This window comes from Diaphorina citri, unplaced genomic scaffold (assembly GCF_000475195.1).
Source record: "Diaphorina citri unplaced genomic scaffold, Diaci psyllid genome assembly version 1.1 scaffold1794, whole genome shotgun sequence".
NCBI classification, from domain to species: Eukaryota; Metazoa; Arthropoda; class Insecta; order Hemiptera; family Psyllidae; genus Diaphorina; species Diaphorina citri.
The window spans coordinates 100,088-122,675 of NW_007379220.1; the positions used below are offsets into that span (position 1 = coordinate 100,088).

General features: G+C 33.7%; 4 protein-coding genes across 4 annotated transcripts in view; all 4 read left to right on the top strand.

Moving 5' to 3' along the window:
• Positions 1-21: 21 nt before the first annotated feature.
• LOC103517282 overlaps positions 22-22,588 on the top strand; it is a gene marked incomplete at its 3' end in the record, with an annotated part of 27,006 nt that continues 4,439 nt past the window's right edge. The window contains exons 1-6 of the mRNA XM_026829429.1: positions 22-1,574; positions 3,356-4,414; positions 4,571-5,712; positions 16,287-17,562; positions 18,069-19,304; positions 19,774-20,027. Of these exons, the coding sequence (XP_026685230.1) occupies positions 488-1,574; positions 3,356-4,414; positions 4,571-5,712; positions 16,287-17,562; positions 18,069-19,304; positions 19,774-20,027 (6,054 nt within the window). The remainder of the gene's footprint in view (positions 1,575-3,355; positions 4,415-4,570; positions 5,713-16,286; positions 17,563-18,068; positions 19,305-19,773; positions 20,028-22,588) is intronic.
• On the top strand, positions 6,985-9,468 carry LOC103517281 (zinc finger protein 234-like). The gene has a single exon (XM_017447404.2). It carries the CDS (start codon positions 7,943-7,945, stop codon positions 9,269-9,271), a length of 1,329 nt encoding a protein of 442 aa, XP_017302893.1. The 5' UTR covers positions 6,985-7,942; the 3' UTR covers positions 9,272-9,468.
• LOC113470745 (zinc finger protein 780B-like) lies at positions 14,597-15,845 on the top strand. The gene is made up of 3 exons (XM_026829432.1): positions 14,597-14,995; positions 15,115-15,401; positions 15,535-15,845. Exons 1-3 carry the CDS (start codon positions 14,912-14,914, stop codon positions 15,572-15,574), a joined length of 411 nt encoding a protein of 136 aa, XP_026685233.1. The 5' UTR covers positions 14,597-14,911; the 3' UTR covers positions 15,575-15,845.
• LOC108253442 (zinc finger protein 234-like) lies at positions 17,562-19,656 on the top strand. Its single transcript, XM_017447405.2, has one exon. The coding sequence runs from the start codon at positions 18,131-18,133 to the stop codon at positions 19,457-19,459; it is 1,329 nt and encodes a 442-aa protein (XP_017302894.1). The 5' UTR covers positions 17,562-18,130; the 3' UTR covers positions 19,460-19,656.

The window sequence follows — 22,588 nt, forward strand, 5'->3', positions numbered from 1 at the left end:
CCTGTGAGGGGTACTCTGGATGTTCACACGGTTTGACATCTTACGATATCGCATGAAGTAAATTATAAAATACACAAGTTCCTGTGAGGGTGGCTACTGGCTACTACACAAGAACTAGTATTTGGTCAATTCGTACGTCCGCGATGTCGTGTCATATAAAACTTATTAACTGAAGAATTCATGGCTCAACGCTAAGTCAAGCTCATATGGTGTGATAACCTTATGAATCTTTTAGTTTTATGTTTTAATCGTTTGTTTTAAAATCTTGTCTTGAACAGTTCGATAGGCAGCTTTTATTTTGATTTTACCTGTGTAGTAGTACCTTTTGTTCTTTTAATAATAAGTTTAATTGTTTGTGATTTTTATCTATTTTACGATCTTTATTATTTATAATCTGTGCGATCAGTTCATCACTTTGAAGTGTTAAAAAACTCAAAGGCATCTTTAGGTGAAAATTCAGTTAACGGTTCCTGACTTTGGTCTTAGTATGATATTTTTAGATGTCGGTAAATGCATTTGTTTTGTTTTTTTTTTTCTATGTCTGATAATTATTACCTTTTTCATTTCAGAGTGTAGTCAAGAAACAATGACGAATGATGAAAAATCCACAGACTTTATCCCTAAAGAAGAAGACTCTAGGTTTGATGATAATGAGGATACTCATGATTATGAAGACTCGACCGATACTCCACTAGAGCATAACCTTATTGTACACAATGAAGTTTTCGAATGTAAAGCTTGCGATGATATCTTCGTAACTAAAGAGAGTTACAAAGTCCATTTGACTTCGACGAAACACAAGATCAATAAAACTAAACATAGACGGAAGAAATATTCTTATCTGCGAAACAAAATTTTAGAAGTTAAAAGTGAAATTCAAAATATCACATCTGAGAAAGAACTTGATAATAATGTGGACTCGAGTCATTTAACTGGTAGTGAAGTGAATGATGCTCATGTTAATAAACCGAGTAGTGGAAGACTAGTCACGAGATTTAAATTCAACGTAACAGGCAACAAAGTTGTAAATGTAGGCATGAAAAAGAGACCTTATAACAGGAAAAATAAACCACTCATCATAAACAAGAATACTGATGACTCTGTTCGTAACACCAATCTTAACTGCACGTCTATTAGTAAAGATATGGATGTGATTGTTCTATTGGAAAAATGTGATTTTAACAATATGAACTTTTCTAAAGGTCTTCTTGGAGATAACTTGAAATGTAAAATATGTGATTTTAGGGGAATCAACAAAACAGAATTAGATAGACACATAGAAGAAACTCATGAAAACAAAGATCTCAAGTGTACAATATGTGATTATTTTGCTATTTCTGTAAGTGATAAAGAAGCACATGCTCTCAATCATACTGGAACCAATATTGGTGATTTTCTCTCTGTATCGATGGGCAGTGAGCCCAATGAATCAACTTCTAATGAGTTCCAATGTTCATTTTGTGATCATATTTGTGAAAACGTTCAGGACCGAGATTTACATGTGTTGAATCATTTCAATTTGAAATGTAGTGAATGTACTTACATTGGCCGTTCTATCGAAGACAAGCAAGCACATGATAAAATTCATCTTAACAGCAAGTTAAAATGCAAGACATGTGACTATATTGCTGCAGATGATAGAGACAAGTTCCTACATGAATATAAACATGAAATGGAAAAGTTGAAATGTTCACTTTGTGATTTTGTACCAAATACACATGAGGAGAATGATGCTCATGTTGCAATGCATGAACGGGAACGTCTAAAATGTGACATATGTGATTATCAAGCAATAACCAAAAGAGAATATAAAAGACATAAAGGAAAGCACACCCGTGATATTTTGAAATGTACCGCTTGTCCATTTGAAACAATTGATCAAACTGAATTGAATGAACACATTGATCAAAATCATCACGATATGAAAGTAAAATGTGAATCTTGCGAAGAAATATTTCGGTCCAAGGCAGATTTGAAAAAACATCGCCTTTCTCTACATACTAAACGTTTCAAATGTAAATTGTGTGAATTTGACTCAGTAGATCGCTGGTACACAGAGAAACACATGGAAAGTCATGAAGGATACATTTTCCAATGCAATCTGTGCGATTTCCAATGTAAATATGCGAAAAGATATAGAATACATGTTCGAAGTAAGCATAACAAAGAATTGAAATGTAAAATATGTGATAGGACCTTCAAATATAATTCGGAATATAAAAGGCATATGGAATCCAAACACTTAAGTAGACGTGGAGGTGTAAGCGGCTCTAAAACTTTTTCATGTGATCAGTGTGAGTACACGTGTACCAAAATTAGTTATCTAAAAGCTCACATGTACGTTCATTCTGAAGATAAGCCCTTCAAGTGTCATCTATGTGATTATAGAAGTAAGAAAAGAGAATATTTGAGACAACATTTGTCATCTCATACAGGAGAACGACCCTATAAATGTGATAAGTGCGAGGAAACTTTCAAATCAGTAAGTACTTTGACAGCACATTTAGCTGAAATTCATAATGAACAAAAACCTTTCCAATGTGACATATGTGAAAGTTCTTTCAAATCCAGTGGCAATTTGAAATCACATATGGCTATCCACTCAGAGGAAAGACCCTTTAAGTGTGACTTGTGTAACGGTTCATTTAAAACTTTACCGACCTTGACAAAGCACATTAATGTTGCCCACTCTGAAGAAAGACCCTACAAATGTGAACTCTGTGATTATACTTGTAAAACAGCAGTTTACTTGAAAAATCATACTTTGACAGTACACTCGGATGTCAGGCCATATAAGTGTGAAGTTTGCGATGCAAGATTTAAACAGCAAGGGAATTTAAAAACACACATGTTGGTTCATACTGAAGAAAAGCCTTATCAGTGTGAACTGTGCGATTATTCTTGTAAACAAATCAGTTATTTGAGAAGTCATATGTTAGTACATACGGAAGAACGACCTTACACATGTGAACTGTGCGATTATTCTTGTAAACAAGTCAGTTATTTGAGAAATCATATGTTAGTCCATACGGAGGAACGACCTTACACATGCGATATATGCGAATGTACATTTAAATCTACAGAAGGTTTACGCCACCATCAAATTAGTCATACTAATGAGAGACCATTTAGTTGTGATATATGTGGAAGCAGTTTCAAAACGCAAACTTATCTTAAAAATCACATGGTTGTACATTCAGAAGAAAGACCGTTCCAATGTGAACTTTGTGAATATTCATGTAAAAGTTCTTCCACGCTCAGGACTCATATGTATGTTCATACCGATGAGAGGCCAGTAGAATGTGAGTTATGTGATTACACTTGCAAGAATACAGCTTCGAAGACAAGCAAGCACATGATAAAATTCATCTTAACAGCAAGTTAAAATGCAAGACATGTGACTATATTGCTGCAGATGATAGAGATAAGTTCCTTCATGAATATAAACATGAAATGGAAAAGTTGAAATGTTCACTTTGTGATTTTGTACCAAATACACATGAAGAGAATGATGCTCATGTTACAATGCATGAATGGCAACGTCTGAAGTGCAAAATATGTGATTATCAATCAATGACCAAAAGAGAGTATAAAAAACATCAGAAAAAACACGGGCGCGCTAGTTTAAAGTGTGCCTTGTGCTCCTTCGAAACAATTGATCAGTTTGAAATGAATGACCACAATAATTCAAACCACCAAGATGTAAAAGTGAAATGTGAATCGTGTGAAGAAGTATTTGACAATAAATTAGAACTAAAAAAACATCGTCTGAAAGTTCACTCTAAAAAATTCAAGTGTGAAGTATGCGACTTTACCTCTGTACATCAGTGGTATACGGAGAAACATATGGAAAGCCATGATGGATTTCTATTCCGTTGCAAGCTGTGTGACTTTCAATGTAAATATGTTAAAAAATACAGACAACATGTACGAACTAAGCATGAAATGAAATGTATGATTTGTGATAAAATATTCAAGTATAGATCTTCTTTTGAGACCCATATGGAAACGAAACACCGAAAAATTCGAGCTCCTGGGAGCAAAAAAATGTACTCCTGTGACCACTGCAAATACTCCTGTTCTCAATTGTCATACTTCAAAGCTCACATAAAATCGCATTCGAAAGGTAGATCATTCAAGCGTAATATGAAAGATAAATCATTCACGTGTAATATTTGTGATTATAGCTGCAAGAGAAAAGAAATCTTGAGAAAACATTTGTCATCTCATACAGGAGAACAACTTTATAAATGTGATCGATGTGAAGAAACATTCAAAACACTTAATACATTGACAACACATTTAACTGAAAATCATAACGAGAAAAAACCATTCCAATGTGACATATGTGAGTGTTCATTTAAAACGGCTGGTAATTTGAAATCTCATATGATTGTCCACTCAGAGGAAAGACCCTTTAAGTGTGATCAGTGCGATTATACCTGCAAACAACTGGGTCACTTGAGAACACATTTGGCAGTTCATTCTGAAGAAAGACCTTATAAATGTGACTTGTGCGATCATTCCTTTAAACATTTGGGCGTTTTGAGAACACATATGCAGGAAAGACCCTTTAAGTGTGATCAGTGCGATTATACCTGCAAACAACTGGGTCACTTGAGAACACATTTGGCAGTTCATTCTGAAGAGAGACCTTATAAATGTGACTTGTGCGATCATTCCTTTAAACATTTGGGCGTTTTGAGAACACATATGCTTGTACATACTGAAGAAAGACTCTATAAATGTGAACTCTGTGACTATAGTTGTAAACAATCGGGTAATTTGAAATTACATATGCTTGTACATACTGATGAGAGACCTTATAAATGTGAAATATGTGATTCTTCATTTAAGCACCCTAGCGCTTTAAAATCTCATATGTTTGTACATTCTGAAGAAAGACTCTATAAATGTGAACTCTGTGACTATAGTTGTAAACAATCGGGTAATTTGAAATTACATATGCTTGTACATACTGATGAGAGACCTTATAAATGTGAAATATGTGATTCTTCATTTAAGCACCCTAGCGCTTTAAAATCCCATATGTTTGTACATTCTGAAGAAAGACTCTATAATTGTGACTTGTGTGATTCTTCATTTAAGCACTCTAGCGCTTTAAGATCCCATATGCTTGTACACACTGAAGAAAAGCCTCATAAATGTGAAATATGTGATTATAGTTGTAAACTGCCAGGTAATTTGCGAAGTCACATGTTAGTTCACTCGGAGGAAAGACCGTTCAAGTGTGACATATGTGACTTTTCTTTCAAGACCTTAACTTATCTGCAAAAACATCAAAATATAACCCATTCTGACGAAAGACTTTATGAATGTGAACTCTGTGAATACACAGCTAAACAAGCAAGCACCTTAAAGACGCATATGTTGGTTCATTCCGATGAAAGATTCTATAAATGTGAACTCTGTGATTACACTGGGAAACAACTGGGTCACTTGAGGACACATATGTTGGTTCATACTGAAGAAAGGCCTTATAAATGTGACTTGTGTGATTATTCCTTTAAACAAACTAGCGCTTTAAAATCCCATATGATTGTACATACTGAAGAAAGACCTTATAAATGCGACTTGTGTGAGTACACTTGTAAAACAGCAAGTAACTTGAAAATTCATATGATTAAGCATACGGATGAAAGACCGTTTGAATGTGAATATTGTGATTATAAAACCAAAACCAGTGGTAGTCTCAAGACGCATATGGCAGTACATACTGATGAAAGACCTTACGAATGTGAAACTTGTGATTTCAAATTCAAAACTGCATCTTCGTTGAGAACTCATCAGTTGGTTCATACTGAAGAACGTCCGTTTACATGTGATCTTTGTAACCTCAGTTTCAAGACGTTTTTTTATCACGTATCTAAAATTGTAAATAAGTTGTGATTCCGATTATAAGATAAAATAGTCCTTACCAATGAACATCCTATTTTCCCAGTAATTTTGACGCCTAGAAAAATCATACTTGACAAACATCAGTTGTACTAGTTTTGTTAAAATAGGGCTGACTTTCAGGGTTGTAGGTCGTCATGTACTATTACACTGAAATATTTTCAACTTTTCTGAAACATAGTCTGTCTGTCTGATAAAAAAAAAAAAAAATATATATTATTGAAAATAATTTCAAAATTTTCGAATCTCATTTTGTACAATCAAATTGTGTATAATGTACTGTTACAATTAAATCACGATAATCATGTTCATTAACTTAGTTTTATTTATTTTTATTTTTTATTTTTTTTTTACAGAATTCATAGTTGTTGACCCAACAAATCAATGTCTTGAAGATATGTGTGATCGGAACGGAGAATTCTTCTGCTCTACTCAAGGAGTTCCGAACCACGATAAAAATATCCAATTAGAATCTCGAAGTCCAAGTAATGACGTTATTCATGATTATGAGAACCAAATTGATTCAACGCTGCAGCACAAACTAATTGTTCATACCAAAGTTTTTGAGTGTAGAGCTTGCGATATTGTATTTGTGACTAAAGAAGCATTTGACGATCATTTAGTCTCAGAAACTCATAAAATCAATACACGTCTCCATGAACAAATTGAAGGTCCTTCACAAGAGAATTTGAACATTATTATGTCACAAGATCATGACAGTAATGATTCAGGTTCTTCAAAAGTATTTCAAAGTCTTGATGGTTTTAAAAGTAAAAAAATCAAACCTCACAAAGCTGGACCTCTAAGTCGCGTGAAATTGCCAGTCAATAATGTTGTTAATGTAGGCATTAAAAAAAGACCCTATAATAGGAAAAATAAACCTGTCATTACTAAAAAGAGTTCAAATGACTCTGTTCGTAAGAATCTAAACTGCTCGCTTGTCGATAAAAATATGGATGTAATAGTTTTATTGGAAAAATGTGATTTTAGCAATATGAACTTTTCTAAAGGTTTTCTTGGAGATAACTTGAAATGTAAAATATGCGATTTTAGGGGAATCAAGTCCTACTCATCCTGTAGCAGAACGGAAAAAATCAACAGCGCCACCAAAAAGTAGTGTTTTGCAACAGCAAATCAGCAGTCGCCATACATCTGTACCGAGTAGCCATTTTCTATCTCGTTTCGTGATTAGAAACAAAAATGCCATGAGAGAGGAAAGATGTAAGACTGATGTGAAATCATTTTCAAAACTGAAAAGGAAACCGAAGATATACACTGCAATGAAATGTCCAGAATGTCCTGCTAGTTTTAAGTATAACGTCTATCTCAAACGTCATATAAATGAAAAACATGGTAGTAAATCAGAATTTCCTTGCAACTTGTGTGAAGAGACATTTTTTCTTAAAGAACAGTTGAACTTACACATGGCCGAACACAATATTGAAATAACCAACGACTAATACGTTATGGAGTTTTAAAGATCAATAACTAGGTCAATTGGCCCAACCGCTTTTTGTAAATTTTAAAATTTTGATGTCTGTTTTGTTACTATACCGTTTATACTACCTTATTTTTTACCTTGTTTCAAAGTTGTAAGATGGTTTGTTACCGTAAAATTAATTTTATTAGCCGTCTTTTTCATAAATATATTGTCATTATTATTACTTTTTATAAACGGGTCATGGTGAATATTTGTCGAGATAAAGCTATTAAATGTACGTACAATAAAGACAATACCTATGTATAATAAAAAAATAATGGGCTTTTTTTATTTTACACATATTTTACAATGTGATAGGTATAAAGTCCCCGACATGTCTTATACCTTAGAAACTTATCAAAGTTGTCTTTAAAATTAATGATTTTTTTCCTTAGTCGTATACAGCTTACGATTGTTACATGTAGATGTTATTTTTTCTCCTCAAGCTTGAAATAGTATATTACGTTGTTTTATTTTCTTCCAGATGACGTCTTAAGAGAGTTTGTCGTAAAATCAGAAGATCTAGATGATCCACTATTCTCATGTATGTATTGTGACTTTAAAACGACTAAAAAAATTGATATGAAGAGCCATGTCAGCAACCATTACATTGAAAAGAAAGCACAAGACGATTTAAACAAAGCTTATAAATGTTCTTTCTGTGGCCTCCGAATTAACAAAATGAAATACATGAAAGCTCATCTGAAAACACACACAGAACAACCACATTTACAATGTCCCGATTGTGATTTTCGAACTCGTCTCCCTCACACTTTGAAACTGCACCAGCTGACACATACAGGCAAGCGTCCTTTCAATTGTGACAAATGTGACTACGGAGCATATCGAGCGAAAAATTTAGAAGCTCATATCAATAGATTTCACAACTTCCAAAAACCTTACAAATGTGAAACATGTGTGTATAGAGCAACAACAAAAGATATTTTAATTAAACATGTCAAGCGATGTTCAGGGAACATGATAAAGACAAAGAAATCGCCAAATAAGTATACAATAAAAGAAACTCGTGATGAAATTCAGAGTCAACAGTTTTTGGATGAGGATGTTCAAATACCGATTGTGATTAATGAAAAACTAATTGCAGATACAAGTAATACACTCCAAGTCAGTCAAAGTGAAGAGTTTGACGAGAACGTAGAATCAAGTAATGCAGAATTCATAATAGTGAACGTTCCACCCCTCGTGTGTAACTTATGTGATTTTACATTTCACGAAGAAGATGAGTTCAATGAACACATGTCATGTCATCTAGATGAGGAAGTTAGTAGTCCTATTGAGAATACCAATGATACGGCACCAATAAACACTGAACAACCAAACTTTATTAAAACAGAATCTGCCAGCGGAAAAGTGACTTGTTTGAAATCTTGCGGCGTATGTGATTTCAATACGTATGAGATCATGGATTTGCAAAGACATGTATTTCAAAATCACATTGAATCTCTGAAATGCAATCATTGTAACTCAACTTATCAGTCTGTAAAGCAATTGAAAGAACACAATTGTAATGTTAACCCGGTGAAATATTTTTTCTGTAAATATTGTAATTACTACTGCAATGAAAAGTACCTCTATGAAGAACATGTATCCAGTCATAACAACAAGTACAAATGTCAACAATGCGAGTTTGAAAGCAAATACAAGAGAACTGTGCAGGAGCACTATTTTGTTCACACTAATTTGAGACCTTACAAATGTGGTTGTTGTGATTTTAAATCTTTCCGAGCTTCAAATTTGATGCGACATCAGTACATACATACTGAGGCAAAACCATTACAATGTCCACATTGCTCTTACTCTACTACACAAAAGACTTGTTTAAACCGCCATGTTAAGAAACACGAACAGTCATGAGCTTTCATTATCTCTCGTATATCATCTACTTCTTAACTTTTGATTGTGTTTTTTTTTCTTTCTTTTTTTTCCCCCATTAGGCGCTTTATTTGATGAAATAAATCGTACAAACTTTACCTTGTCTTTGCTTTGCTTGATTGAAATGTTTGAAACCAAAAGAAGAGAAAACTTTTATTTTATTATTTTCAAAATTGAAACAAGTGTTGTTTTATTTCTTGCAAATTAGTACCTAGGTTCTTATTATTTTTTTTTTTTTGTGGCAAACTTTATTTTACTAATAATCATCAACACTTCTTCATTTCAGAACAACCTTCGATATCCAGTTCGTTAGAAATAACGGTAACACCCACAACATCGTCCTCGTCTAAGAATACGGACCTGTTTCCCTCCGATCACAAGAGAAATGAATCAGATGACACAGTGACAAACATGCTATACAATTCCGTGTCATGTGTCATGGATGAGAATCAACAAACAACTGCTGAGCAGTACTCGGAAATTTTGAGAAAACATGGCGTAGAAATTTCACCTTTCGTGAAGCAACCTTCACCATCCACTGTAAATAATATGATGAGAAAGTATCACAAATATCTTTCAACCCTACCGCCCGCAGCCTTGTTAGCATTAGCTAACCCCAAAATAGGACGCCCTAAAAAAAATGTCCTTTCGTCTAATAATGTTTCCATTGAACCAATCAATCAAAATCGCCCTTCCGAATCAAATGTATCTGGAACGTCTAGAAATGCTCTAGATGTCCCGCGACGTAAAGTTGGTCGTCCTGTGGGCTGGAGAAAGAATAGAGATTTCCAGATTCAACAGGGTCCGGTTGTTGTTCAACGAAAGAAGGCTGGACGACCAAAGGGGTGGAGAAAACCAAGAGACCCGATGCCACAACCTGTTCCTTTGAAGCAAGATGGGGAATTTAGCGAGAGTGGTGAAGTACAAAAAAAGAAAAGAGGAAGGCCAAGGCTATCAGATTCTATGGTCGTAGAAGAGCCCCTCAATTTTCGACCTCCAGAAGTGTCGTACATAGACGACGGAGGACACTTTTTGTTGCCTTTCTAAAAATTTTGTATTTCTACAGCTTTTCATAATAAGATCTTTTTGTTATTATAAAATGGTTAAGTTCCTCAAATAGACATATTGTATTGTTGATGTAAATTCGAGTATAGGAACATCCTTTTTAGTGTTATGGACTAGTTGTATAATATTTTTAATATTATTAAATCATTTAATCACATTACCATAATTTTGTAGTTTTAGTTATAAGAACCGAATGGCATTGTTTCTGCCGGCCCGAAGGACCAAAACATTTGTAAATCAAATTGTTACACAAAACATGTCTTTCTTGTTTCAATTAAACTGAAACTTTGGAGAGAATCACTCCTAAAAATAGGTAAGTTTGTATTTTTTGCATATTAATATGATTGTTCTAGATGTCAAATTTCTATCTAGAACAATCATATTAATATGCAAAAATACAAACTTACCTATTTTTAGGAGTGCCCTTTGGAATGAAATACCGAACTCGACTTGGATTACAAAACTTGGGGAGAGATCAAGTCGATGGCACAAAATCGAATCCGGTGGCGTTCCTTTGTTGAGGCCCTACGTCCCCCTCGGGATTATAGGACATAAGTCAAGTAAGTCAGATCAAGTCGATGGCACAAAATCGAATCCGGTGGCGTTCCTTTGTTGAGGCCCTACGTCCCCCTCGGGATTATAGGACATAAGTCAAGAAAGTCAAGATGTCAAATTTTGTGTAAATTTCAAAAATGAAAACCGTTTCTTTCTACGATAAGTAGAAAAAAAGTTATTCAACTTTTTCTGAGAGTGCCTCTCATTTTCCCCAAAACACACAAAATGGCGGTTATCTAGAGAACCGATCGAAACCGCTCATGCATATGGGAATGATTATTGTTGGAAATGATCCCATATATCTACTGTAGGCCGTTGTCCCTATAATTCTGGACCACCCTGTATTATTGTTATTATTATTTTCATTCAAGTGGCAGGGCTCGCACTTAAGTACGTGAGTTCTTCCACCCAACCACTATTTTTCCCTATTTGGTAAATCATCAGAATCTGACAAACCGCTTTTAATCAAGGCGAAACTTTGTCACAGTTTTTCATTTTTTTTTTTTTTTTTTTTTTTTTTTTTTTTTTCCTTCTTTCTTTTTCTTTAATCACATAGTGTGTGTGGCAGTCAACATTGTTGATGAAAATTATTACATCTTAACCATAAGATAGTGTTAACTCAGTGGAACATTAAATAATGTTGTTATAGTGTTATGTCTCTAAACTGATAAATTTGTTATATTGTAAATTGTAAATCTCCTTGTCACCCAATTTGTAATTCATTGTGCCATATTGTTTTTTGTATGTTGTTGTATTTTTTGTTACTTATTATTAATCAGTTGATTGTTTCTTTGCCATTTTCTATAAGCAAGGCTTTAGATTTAGAGAAAGTATTGTTTTTGTTATACAAAAGACACATTTAAAATTTAATCTTGGTTAGAGAAGATCTTGAATTTTAGTTTTCTGCAGCCCTATTTTACTCTTTATTTCCTTCTAAACACATTAACGATTTTCAAGGGCGCTGTCTAAAATTAAGGTTAGCTTTTTTTCTTATTGTTTACTATAGTTATTATGATATTCAATTATTATTTTCTGCTCTGTTCAAGTTTTGGTTTTTATTTTCATTTGTTTTTCAAACATTTTTTATTCCTATAACTCCATAGAAAATTAACAACTCCCTTTTTTTATTATTCAGCTTGGTAATACTTACCTATGTAGCTTTCCTACTTCATCTTCCTTTTTTCTTTCCAAACAAATGTGCCATTTAAACCGAATGGCATTGTTTCTGCCGGCCCGAAGGACCAAAACATTTGTAAATCAAATTGTTACACAAAACATGTCTTTCTTGTTTCAATTAAGTAATCAATTTTATCGCTCTTTCTCTCTCCTCTTCTTTTTCAGTAGATGACACGGGTCCTTTTCCAATAGTCTGAATTTGGGTACTTTCCCCAAAATCTATGAATGTATTAGGTAGTATTTTAATTCTTTCTCTTCAAATGACAGTATTTCTCGTCATTCATTTTATACGGTAATGATGAAAATACTTTGTTTAATTGTTAGGTTTACAGGCCTTTGGCCGAGTGACATGGACTATGAAATGTTACAATATTGTTCCAATAATAATTTAATGGAAAGTAATTAGCAATCTAATTGTTGTAAGTACACTTTTATTCTAATTTTAAGTTTGGGTGAGGTTTAAATATAATGTGTTAAAGTTCGGTTAAATATTGTTTTTGAACCATACTAAAATAGAGTAAGTGTAGGTTATATTAGATTTCGACAAATTCTTACTAAAGAAGCTACAGGTACTATAGTAGAAAGAATTGATAAAAGACATTGTCCCACTGACACCCTTCTTTAGGAAATAACCCCTCAAGATTTTCAGTTCTTTCTTTAGCCAAACTTACATACATACAGAGTGTTTGAGAAAAAAACGAGTCACTCGAAATATCTAGAGAATGGTTATGAATTTCGAAAAACGTATTATATCATATTCAGGGGGAAACATTTTCTACTGGGTTTCATTTTATAAACATCATCAAGAGTGGCCCCAGGGGGTGTCAACTTTGAAATCTTAAATGAGAAAGATCCAACAAAATACAATACTTTGGTAAGAAATTAAGGTCAATTAATGACCCCCTATGGCGAAGACCTAAATGTAAGGTCGTCTACTTATATTATTGTGGGTACTCTATTACCAAGAAAATTTAAACATTGATCATATTGCAGTAGTAGTATGTGTAAATTAATTGATTATTCAATAAGTAGTTATAATAGAATAAATTCCGCGTATGTTATAAGTTATAAGGGTTAATTTAAAGAAAGGTGGGTCAAAAGTTTAGTTTCATTGATTTGTCATTAACCCCAAGTAAAAAAAAAAAGTATCCTCTTAATATTTTGAAATCTGGAGCTTTGAAATTTCATCTAAAAAAATAAAAGTTGATTATTTTGCGTCGTATTTCTGTAAAAAGGAAGAAATCTGTTTCCCCTTTTTCTAAGTCTAAAACGAACATGAATTTGAATAGGTAATATAAAATGGGGACACAATCTTCTAAAAGTAAATATTGTCTCTATTGCTTTCCATTACCAATACGTATAGGAAACTTGAACAAGGCAATGAAAAAGTTTCGTTTTAACTGTGAAATTATATTGAACCAAATAATGATAGTGAACACTAGCTTTTTGGAAACATAACTTCTTGATCCACCTTGTACATAAAAAATATTCCTGATATAGTTTATATTATCCTATTGTTTACAAAAATACATTTTTATTTAACACAAAATTATAATGAAAAATTACTAATCCCCCAATATTTTTTATTAAAACTAACAAAAATTAAGTTTACTCGAAAGATTTCCTTTGATTTGTGTTTTCATTTCTTTTCACCTTCTTTCTGAACACTAGCTTTTTGGAAACATAACTTCTTGATCCACCTTGTACATAAAAAATATTCCTGATATAGTTTATATTATCCTATTGTTTACAAAAATACATTTTTATTTAACACAAAATTATAATGAAAAATTACTAATCCCCCAATATTTTTTATTAAAACTAACAAAAATTAAGTTCACTCGAAAGATTTCCTTTGATTTGTGTTTTCATTTCTTTTTACCTTCTTTCCTGTCCGCTATTTTTCTTGTGTCAGTGTTTGCCAACTAACTTTTCAAAACAAGAACTAACTTTGTCATTTGTTTTTGCCCCTTTCTCCGAATATTTTGCGAATGTCTTTTGTGTAATCCATGTCCAGAAAAGAGGCATGATGTTGAAGGGTACCTATGTTTTCCTTTTGGCCAAATCGACTCTCTTTTTTATTTTATTTTTTATTCGTATTTTTTCGAAATGATCGAAAAATTCGTTCTGTCTCAGAAATTTTAAAAATGCAATGAGAATCATCAAAGTAATATCTTGTTTTTCGTTGAATTATTATTCGTATTATTCCGTCTGTTTTCTAAAACCTGCCGTTCGATCACTTTTTGTTTTCTTACCTAGATTTTCCTGTGCGGCACAAAATATAGTCCAGAAAAGAGGCATGATGTTGAAGGGTACCTATGTTTTTCCTTTTGGCCAAATCGACTCTCTTTTTTATTTTTATTTTATTTTTTATTCGTATTTTTTCGAAATGATCGAAAAATTCGTTCTGTCTCAGAATTTTTTAAAAATGCAATGAGAATCATCAAAGTAATATATCTTGTTTTTCGTTGAATTATTATTCGTATTATTCCGTCTGTTTTCTAAAACGTGCCGTTCGATCACTTTTTGTTTTCTTACCTAGATTTTCCTGTGCGGCACAAAATATCAAATTTGGGGAAGCTTTAAAATTTCTTTTTGTCTACACCAACGGGATAGGCCTGTATTCAAAGTTGGTCCCATTCTCGTACACAAAAAGCCCACTCTGAGGCTTACAAGTAGGGGCAAACAGCTCTAAAAGTTGAGTTAAACCTATACGAATCTAGTCTCATTCTAAACCACTTCATTCGACCATTTCTTCTTCCAGTGTCCGTGTTTTCTCTGCTCAACAATCTGCCCCTGGACGTGGAAGCTCTCCTGTCCAACCCAATGCCTTTCAAACTCAACACCAACTTTTGTCAACACTGCGGCGTTGTCATGTCGAACACGAGAATCGCGAGTTTGATCGAACATTTCCCCTGGACGTGGAAGCTCTCCTGTCCAACCCAATGCCTTTCAAACTCAACACCAACTTTTGTCAACACTGCGGCGTTGTCATGTCAAACACGAGAATCGCGAGTTTGATCGAACACTGCCGATCGTGTCCGGCCATGTTTCGGCCCGATGTGTACAAGTATAAATTCGTCTGCTACGCTTGTAACTATTTCACCTACCAGGTGAGCAACATTAAGAACCACATTCTCATTCATCTGGGCGCCAAACCGTTTGTGTGTGAACTCTGCCAGTGCACGTTCCGACATAATCATCACTTGCAGAGACATATGAAAACGCATGTCAAATATTCTGGCTTTGGGGAAAAGGACAATATACAGTTGAGCAATGGGTTTTTGCCGGACGCCTGTGCGAATGGGCAGTCCATGACTGGGGCTGACACAATCTTCTAAAAGTAAATATTGTCTCTATTGCTTTCCATTACCAATACGTATAGGAAACTTGAACAAGGCAATGAAAAAGTTTTAACTGTGAAATTATATTGAACCAAATAATGATAGGACTGGGGCTGCGAAAATGTCGCCCATCAGGATGCCCTAACCCCAACCGAATCTGGTTTGTTGAGGGAGTAAAAAATAAATAAATAAATAAAATAATAATTTCATTTAGATTATTTGTTTTCGATGCCATATTTGATGATATGTAGTTTTTTTTACTTTCTATTACATTTTACCAGGTAATATTGGCTGCAACTACTCCTGACAGTTTTTCAGCTGTCATGTGATTACCTATGATTGACCATGGATTTCCTTATCCGTGGCGTTATGGGGCCATTTTGTCGACCTCATGTTATTATTGTTATTGTCTCACAATTTTTCGAACTCAGGATAACTTATTAATAATTGCGCTTGTTAGAAGTTGATTAAATCTTGTCATTATTAAACTTCCATTTTAAGTTTCCCATTTTACCTCTTAGGGATCAGGTAGATCTCATTTTTAACCACACGAAATGCCATACAGTTTGTTGAGATTAATGTAGATATTTGCTGTACAAGTTAGATGTTAATTAGTCTATTAAAAATGAAATGTATTAACCATTAATTTTATAAGAAATCTATTTCGTTGATTGCCACAGCCACACAAGTTGCTTGATTGCAGTAGGTTTGTCTTTCTTTAATGCATTATTATTATTATTTTTTTTTTAACTTGGTCCTTTATTGCCTATTTATTATTATACAGGGTGGTCCAGAATTATAGGGACAACAGCCTACAGTAGATATATGGGATCATTTCCAACAATAATCATTCCCATCTCAAGACGCATATGGCAGTTCATACTGATGAAAGACCTTACGAATGTGAAACTTGTGATTTCAAATTCAAAACTGCATCTTCGTTGAGAACGCATCAGTTGGTTCATACTGAAGAACGTCCGTTTACATGTGATCTTTGTAACCTAAGTTTCAAGACAAACATATATCTGCAGAAACATGCTTCAGTAGTTCATTCTGACGAGCGACCTTACAAATGTGAATGCTGTGAAAGCACGTTCAAAAGTGCTGGGAATTTAAAAACTCATATGTTGGTTCATACAGAGGAAAGACCATACGAATGTGAATATTGCGACTACACATGTAAAACGAGTGGAAATTTGAAAACTCACTTGGTAGTACATTCGGATGAACGACCATATGATTGTGATTCTTGTGATCTGAGCTTCAAAACAGCTTCTACTCTACGGTCTCATTTAGCAACTCATTCCGATGAACGTCCATTCAAGTGTGAAGTTTGTGAAGTGAGCTTCAAGATGAATGCCTATTTGCAGAAACATACAACCCTGGTGCACACTCAACAAGGAAGGCCATATACGTGTGACAAATGTGAAAGTAGTTTCAAAACTTCAGAGTACTTGAAATCTCACATGGCGATACACTCAGAAACGAAGATGTTCAAGTGTAATGAATGCAACATGAAATGTCGAACGAAGATGGCTTTGAAAATTCACTCGACATCCCATCAGTTGGATTTGCCATTTGAATGTGAGCTTTGTGAATACAGATGTGCTCGTAAGTCAAATCTTCGAAGTCACATGTCGACCCATTCTGAAAATTGTTCTTATGTGTGTGAACATTGTGAGTTCTGTGCTAATACGGAAGATGATTTGGAAGAGCATGTAGTCAATGCACACTTCCGTCCTACTCATCCTGTAGCAGAACGGAAAAAATCAACAGCGCCACCAAAAAGTAGTGTTTTGCAACAGCAAATCAGCAGTCGCCATACATCTGTACCGAGTAGCCATTTTCTATCTCGTTTCGTGATTAGAAACAAAAATGCCATGAGAGAGGAAAGATGTAAGACTGATGTGAAATCATTTTCAAAACTGAAAAGGAAACCGAAGATATACACTGCAATGAAATGTCCAGAATGTCCTGCTAGTTTTAAGTATAACGTCTATCTCAAACGTCATATAAATGAAAAACATGGTAGTAAATCAGAATTTCCTTGCAACTTGTGTGAAGAGACATTTTTTCTTAAAGAACAGTTGAACTTACACATGGCCGAACACAATATTGAAATAACCAACGACTAATACGTTATGGAGTTTTAAAGATCAATAACTAGGTCAATTGGCCCAACCGCTTTTTGTAAATTTTAAAATTTTGATGTCTGTTTTGTTACTATACCGTTTATACTACCTTATTTTTTACCTTGTTTCAAAGTTGTAAGATGGTTTGTTACCGTAAAATTAATTTTATTAGCCGTCTTTTTCATAAATATATTGTCATTATTATTACTTTTTATAAACGGGTCATGGTGAATATTTGTCGAGATAAAGCTATTAAATGTACGTACAATAAAGACAATACCTATGTATAATAAAAAAATAATGGGCTTTTTTTATTTTACACATATTTTACAATGTGATAGGTATAAAGTCCCCGACATGTCTTATACCTTAGAAACTTATCAAAGTTGTCTTTAAAATTAATGATTTTTTTCCTTAGTCGTATACAGCTTACGATTGTTACATGTAGATGTTATTTTTTCTCCTCAAGCTTGAAATAGTATATTACGTTGTTTTATTTTCTTCCAGATGACGTCTTAAGAGAGTTTGTCGTAAAATCAGAAGATCTAGATGATCCACTATTCTCATGTATGTATTGTGACTTTAAAACGACTAAAAAAATTGATATGAAGAGCCATGTCAGCAACCATTACATTGAAAAGAAAGCACAAGACGATTTAAACAAAGCTTATAAATGTTCTTTCTGTGGCCTCCGAATTAACAAAATGAAATACATGAAAGCTCATCTGAAAACACACACAGAACAACCACATTTACAATGTCCCGATTGTGATTTTCGAACTCGTCTCCCTCACACTTTGAAACTGCACCAGCTGACACATACAGGCAAGCGTCCTTTCAATTGTGACAAATGTGACTACGGAGCATATCGAGCGAAAAATTTAGAAGCTCATATCAATAGATTTCACAACTTCCAAAAACCTTACAAATGTGAAACATGTGTGTATAGAGCAACAACAAAAGATATTTTAATTAAACATGTCAAGCGATGTTCAGGGAACATGATAAAGACAAAGAAATCGCCAAATAAGTATACAATAAAAGAAACTCGTGATGAAATTCAGAGTCAACAGTTTTTGGATGAGGATGTTCAAATACCGATTGTGATTAATGAAAAACTAATTGCAGATACAAGTAATACACTCCAAGTCAGTCAAAGTGAAGAGTTTGACGAGAACGTAGAATCAAGTAATGCAGAATTCATAATAGTGAACGTTCCACCCCTCGTGTGTAACTTATGTGATTTTACATTTCACGAAGAAGATGAGTTCAATGAACACATGTCATGTCATCTAGATGAGGAAGTTAGTAGTCCTATTGAGAATACCAATGATACGGCACCAATAAACACTGAACAACCAAACTTTATTAAAACAGAATCTGCCAGCGGAAAAGTGACTTGTTTGAAATCTTGCGGCGTATGTGATTTCAATACGTATGAGATCATGGATTTGCAAAGACATGTATTTCAAAATCACATTGAATCTCTGAAATGCAATCATTGTAACTCAACTTATCAGTCTGTAAAGCAATTGAAAGAACACAATTGTAATGTTAACCCGGTGAAATATTTTTTCTGTAAATATTGTAATTACTACTGCAATGAAAAGTACCTCTATGAAGAACATGTATCCAGTCATAACAACAAGTACAAATGTCAACAATGCGAGTTTGAAAGCAAATACAAGAGAACTGTGCAGGAGCACTATTTTGTTCACACTAATTTGAGACCTTACAAATGTGGTTGTTGTGATTTTAAATCTTTCCGAGCTTCAAATTTGATGCGACATCAGTACATACATACTGAGGCAAAACCATTACAATGTCCACATTGCTCTTACTCTACTACACAAAAGACTTGTTTAAACCGCCATGTTAAGAAACACGAACAGTCATGAGCTTTCATTATCTCTCGTATATCATCTACTTCTTAACTTTTGATTGTGTTTTTTTTTCTTTCTTTTTTTTCCCCCATTAGGCGCTTTATTTGATGAAATAAATCGTACAAACTTTACCTTGTCTTTGCTTTGCTTGATTGAAATGTTTGAAACCAAAAGAAGAGAAAACTTTTATTTTATTATTTTCAAAATTGAAACAAGTGTTGTTTTATTTCTTGCAAATTAGTACCTAGGTTCTTATTTTTTTTTTATTTTTTTTTTTGTTTGTGGCAAACTTTATTTTACTAATAATCATCAACACTTCTTCATTTCAGAACAACCTTCGATATCCAGTTCGTTAGAAATAACGGTAACACCCACAACATCGTCCTCGTCTAAGAATACGGACCTGTTTCCCTCCGATCACAAGAGAAATGAATCAGATGACACAGTGACAAACATGCTATACAATTCCGTGTCATGTGTCATGGATGAGAATCAACAAACAACTGCTGAGCAGTACTCGGAAATTTTGAGAAAACATGGCGTAGAAATTTCACCTTTCGTGAAGCAACCTTCACCATCCACTGTAAATAATATGATGAGAAAGTATCACAAATATCTTTCAACCCTACCGCCCGCAGCCTTGTTAGCATTAGCTAACCCCAAAATAGGACGCCCTAAAAAAAATGTCCTTTCGTCTAATAATGTTTCCATTGAACCAATCAATCAAAATCGCCCTTCCGAATCAAATGTATCTGGAACGTCTAGAAATGCTCTAGATGTCCCGCGACGTAAAGTTGGTCGTCCTGTGGGCTGGAGAAAGAATAGAGATTTCCAGATTCAACAGGGTCCGGTTGTTGTTCAACGAAAGAAGGCTGGACGACCAAAGGGGTGGAGAAAACCAAGAGACCCGATGCCACAACCTGTTCCTTTGAAGCAAGATGGGGAATTTAGCGAGAGTGGTGAAGTACAAAAAAAGAAAAGAGGAAGGCCAAGGCTATCAGATTCTATGGTCGTAGAAGAGCCCCTCAATTTTCGACCTCCAGAAGTGTCGTACATAGACGACGGAGGACACTTTTTGTTGCCTTTCTAAAAATTTTGTATTTCTACAGCTTTTCATAATAAGATCTTTTTGTTATTATAAAATGGTTAAGTTCCTCAAATAGACATATTGTATTGTTGATGTAAATTCGAGTATAGGAACATCCTTTTTAGTGTTATGGACTAGTTGTATAATATTTTTAATATTATTAAATCATTTAATCACATTACCATAATTTTGTAGTTTTAGTTATAAGAACCGAATGGCATTGTTTCTGCCGGCCCGAAGGACCAAAACATTTGTAAATCAAATTGTTACACAAAACATGTCTTTCTTGTTTCAATTAAGTAATCAATTTTATCGCTCTTTCTCTCTCCTCTTCTTTTTCAGTAGATGACACGGGTCCTTTTCCAATAGTCTGAATTTGGGTACTTTCCCCAAAATCTATGAATGTATTAGGTAGTATTTTAATTCTTTCTCTTCAAATGACAGTATTTCTCGTCATTCATTTTATACGGTAATGATGAAAATACTTTGTTTAATTGTTAGGTTTACAGGCCTTTGGCCGAGTGACATGGACTATGAAATGTTACAATATTGTTCCAATAATAATTTAATGGAAAGTAATTAGCAATCTAATTGTTGTAAGTACACTTTTATTCTAATTTTAAGTTTGGGTGAGGTTTAAATATAATGTGTTAAAGTTCGGTTAAATATTGTTTTTGAACCATACTAAAATAGAGTAAGTGTAGGTTATATTAGATTTCGACAAATTCTTACTAAAGAAGCTACAGGTACTATAGTAGAAAGAATTGATAAAAGACATTGTCCCACTGACACCCTTCTTTAGGAAATAACCCCTCAAGATTTTCAGTTCTTTCTTTAGCCAAACTTACATACATACAGAGTGTTTGAGAAAAAAACGAGTCACTCGAAATATCTAGAGAATGGTTATGAATTTCGAAAAACGTATTATATCATATTCAGGGGGAAACATTTTCTACTGGGTTTCATTTTATAAACATCATCAAGAGTGGCCCCAGGGGGGTGTCAACTTTGAAATCTTAAATGACAACCCCTGAATTTGAACTCACCATAAGAAAGATCCAACAAAATACAATACTTTGGTAAGAAATTAAGGTCAATTAATGACCCCCTATGGCGAAGACCTAAATGTAAGGTCGTCTACTTATATTATTGTGGGTACTCTATTACCAAGAAAATTTAAACATTGATCATATTGCAGTAGTAGTATGTGTAAATTAATTGATTATTCAATAAGTAGTTATAATAGAATAAATTCCGCGTATGTTATAAGTTATAAGGGTTAATTTAAAGAAAGGTGGGTCAAAAGTTTAGTTTCATTGATTTGTCATTAACCCCAAGTAAAAAAAAAAAGTATCCTCTTAATATTTTGAAATCTGGAGCTTTGAAATTTCATCTAAAAAAATAAAAGTTGATTATTTTGCGTCGTATTTCTGTAAAAAGGAAGAAATCTGTTTCCCCTTTTTCTAAGTCTAAAACGAACATGAATTTGAATAGGTAATATAAAATGGGGACACAATCTTCTAAAAGTAAATATTGTCTCTATTGCTTTCCATTACCAATACGTATAGGAAACTTGAACAAGGCAATGAAAAAGTTTTAACTGTGAAATTATATTGAACCAAATAATGATAGTGAACACTAGCTTTTTGGAAACATAACTTCTTGATCCACCTTGTACATAAAAAATATTCCTGATATAGTTTATATTATCCTATTGTTTACAAAAATACATTTTTATTTAACACAAAATTATAATGAAAAATTACTAATCCCCCAATATTTTTTATTAAAACTAACAAAAATTAAGTTTACTCGAAAGATTTCCTTTGATTTGTGTTTTCATTTCTTTTCACCTTCTTTCCTGTCCGCTATTTTTCTTGTGTCAGTGTTTGCCAACTAACTTTTCAAAACAAGAACTAACTTTGTCATTTGTTTTTGCCCCTTTCTCCGAATATTTTGCGAATGTCTTTTGTGTAATCCATGTCCAGAAAAGAGGCATGATGTTGAAGGGTACCTATGTTTTTCCTTTTGGCCAAATCGACTCTCTTTTTTATTTT

Coding starts and splice junctions, on each gene's coding strand:
- LOC103517281 (XM_017447404.2), top strand. CDS start 7,943: ATGTATTGTGACTTTAAAACGACTAAAAAAATTGATATGAAGAGCCAT.
- LOC113470745 (XM_026829432.1), top strand. CDS start 14,912: ATGCCTTTCAAACTCAACACCAACTTTTGTCAACACTGCGGCGTTGTC. Junction 14,996..15,114: donor TCGCGAGTTTGATCGAACAT/TTCCCCTGGACG, acceptor TTGATCGAACAC/TGCCGATCGTGTCCGGCCAT. Junction 15,402..15,534: donor TGTGCGAATGGGCAGTCCAT/GACTGGGGCTGA, acceptor AAATAATGATAG/GACTGGGGCTGCGAAAATGT.
- LOC108253442 (XM_017447405.2), top strand. CDS start 18,131: ATGTATTGTGACTTTAAAACGACTAAAAAAATTGATATGAAGAGCCAT.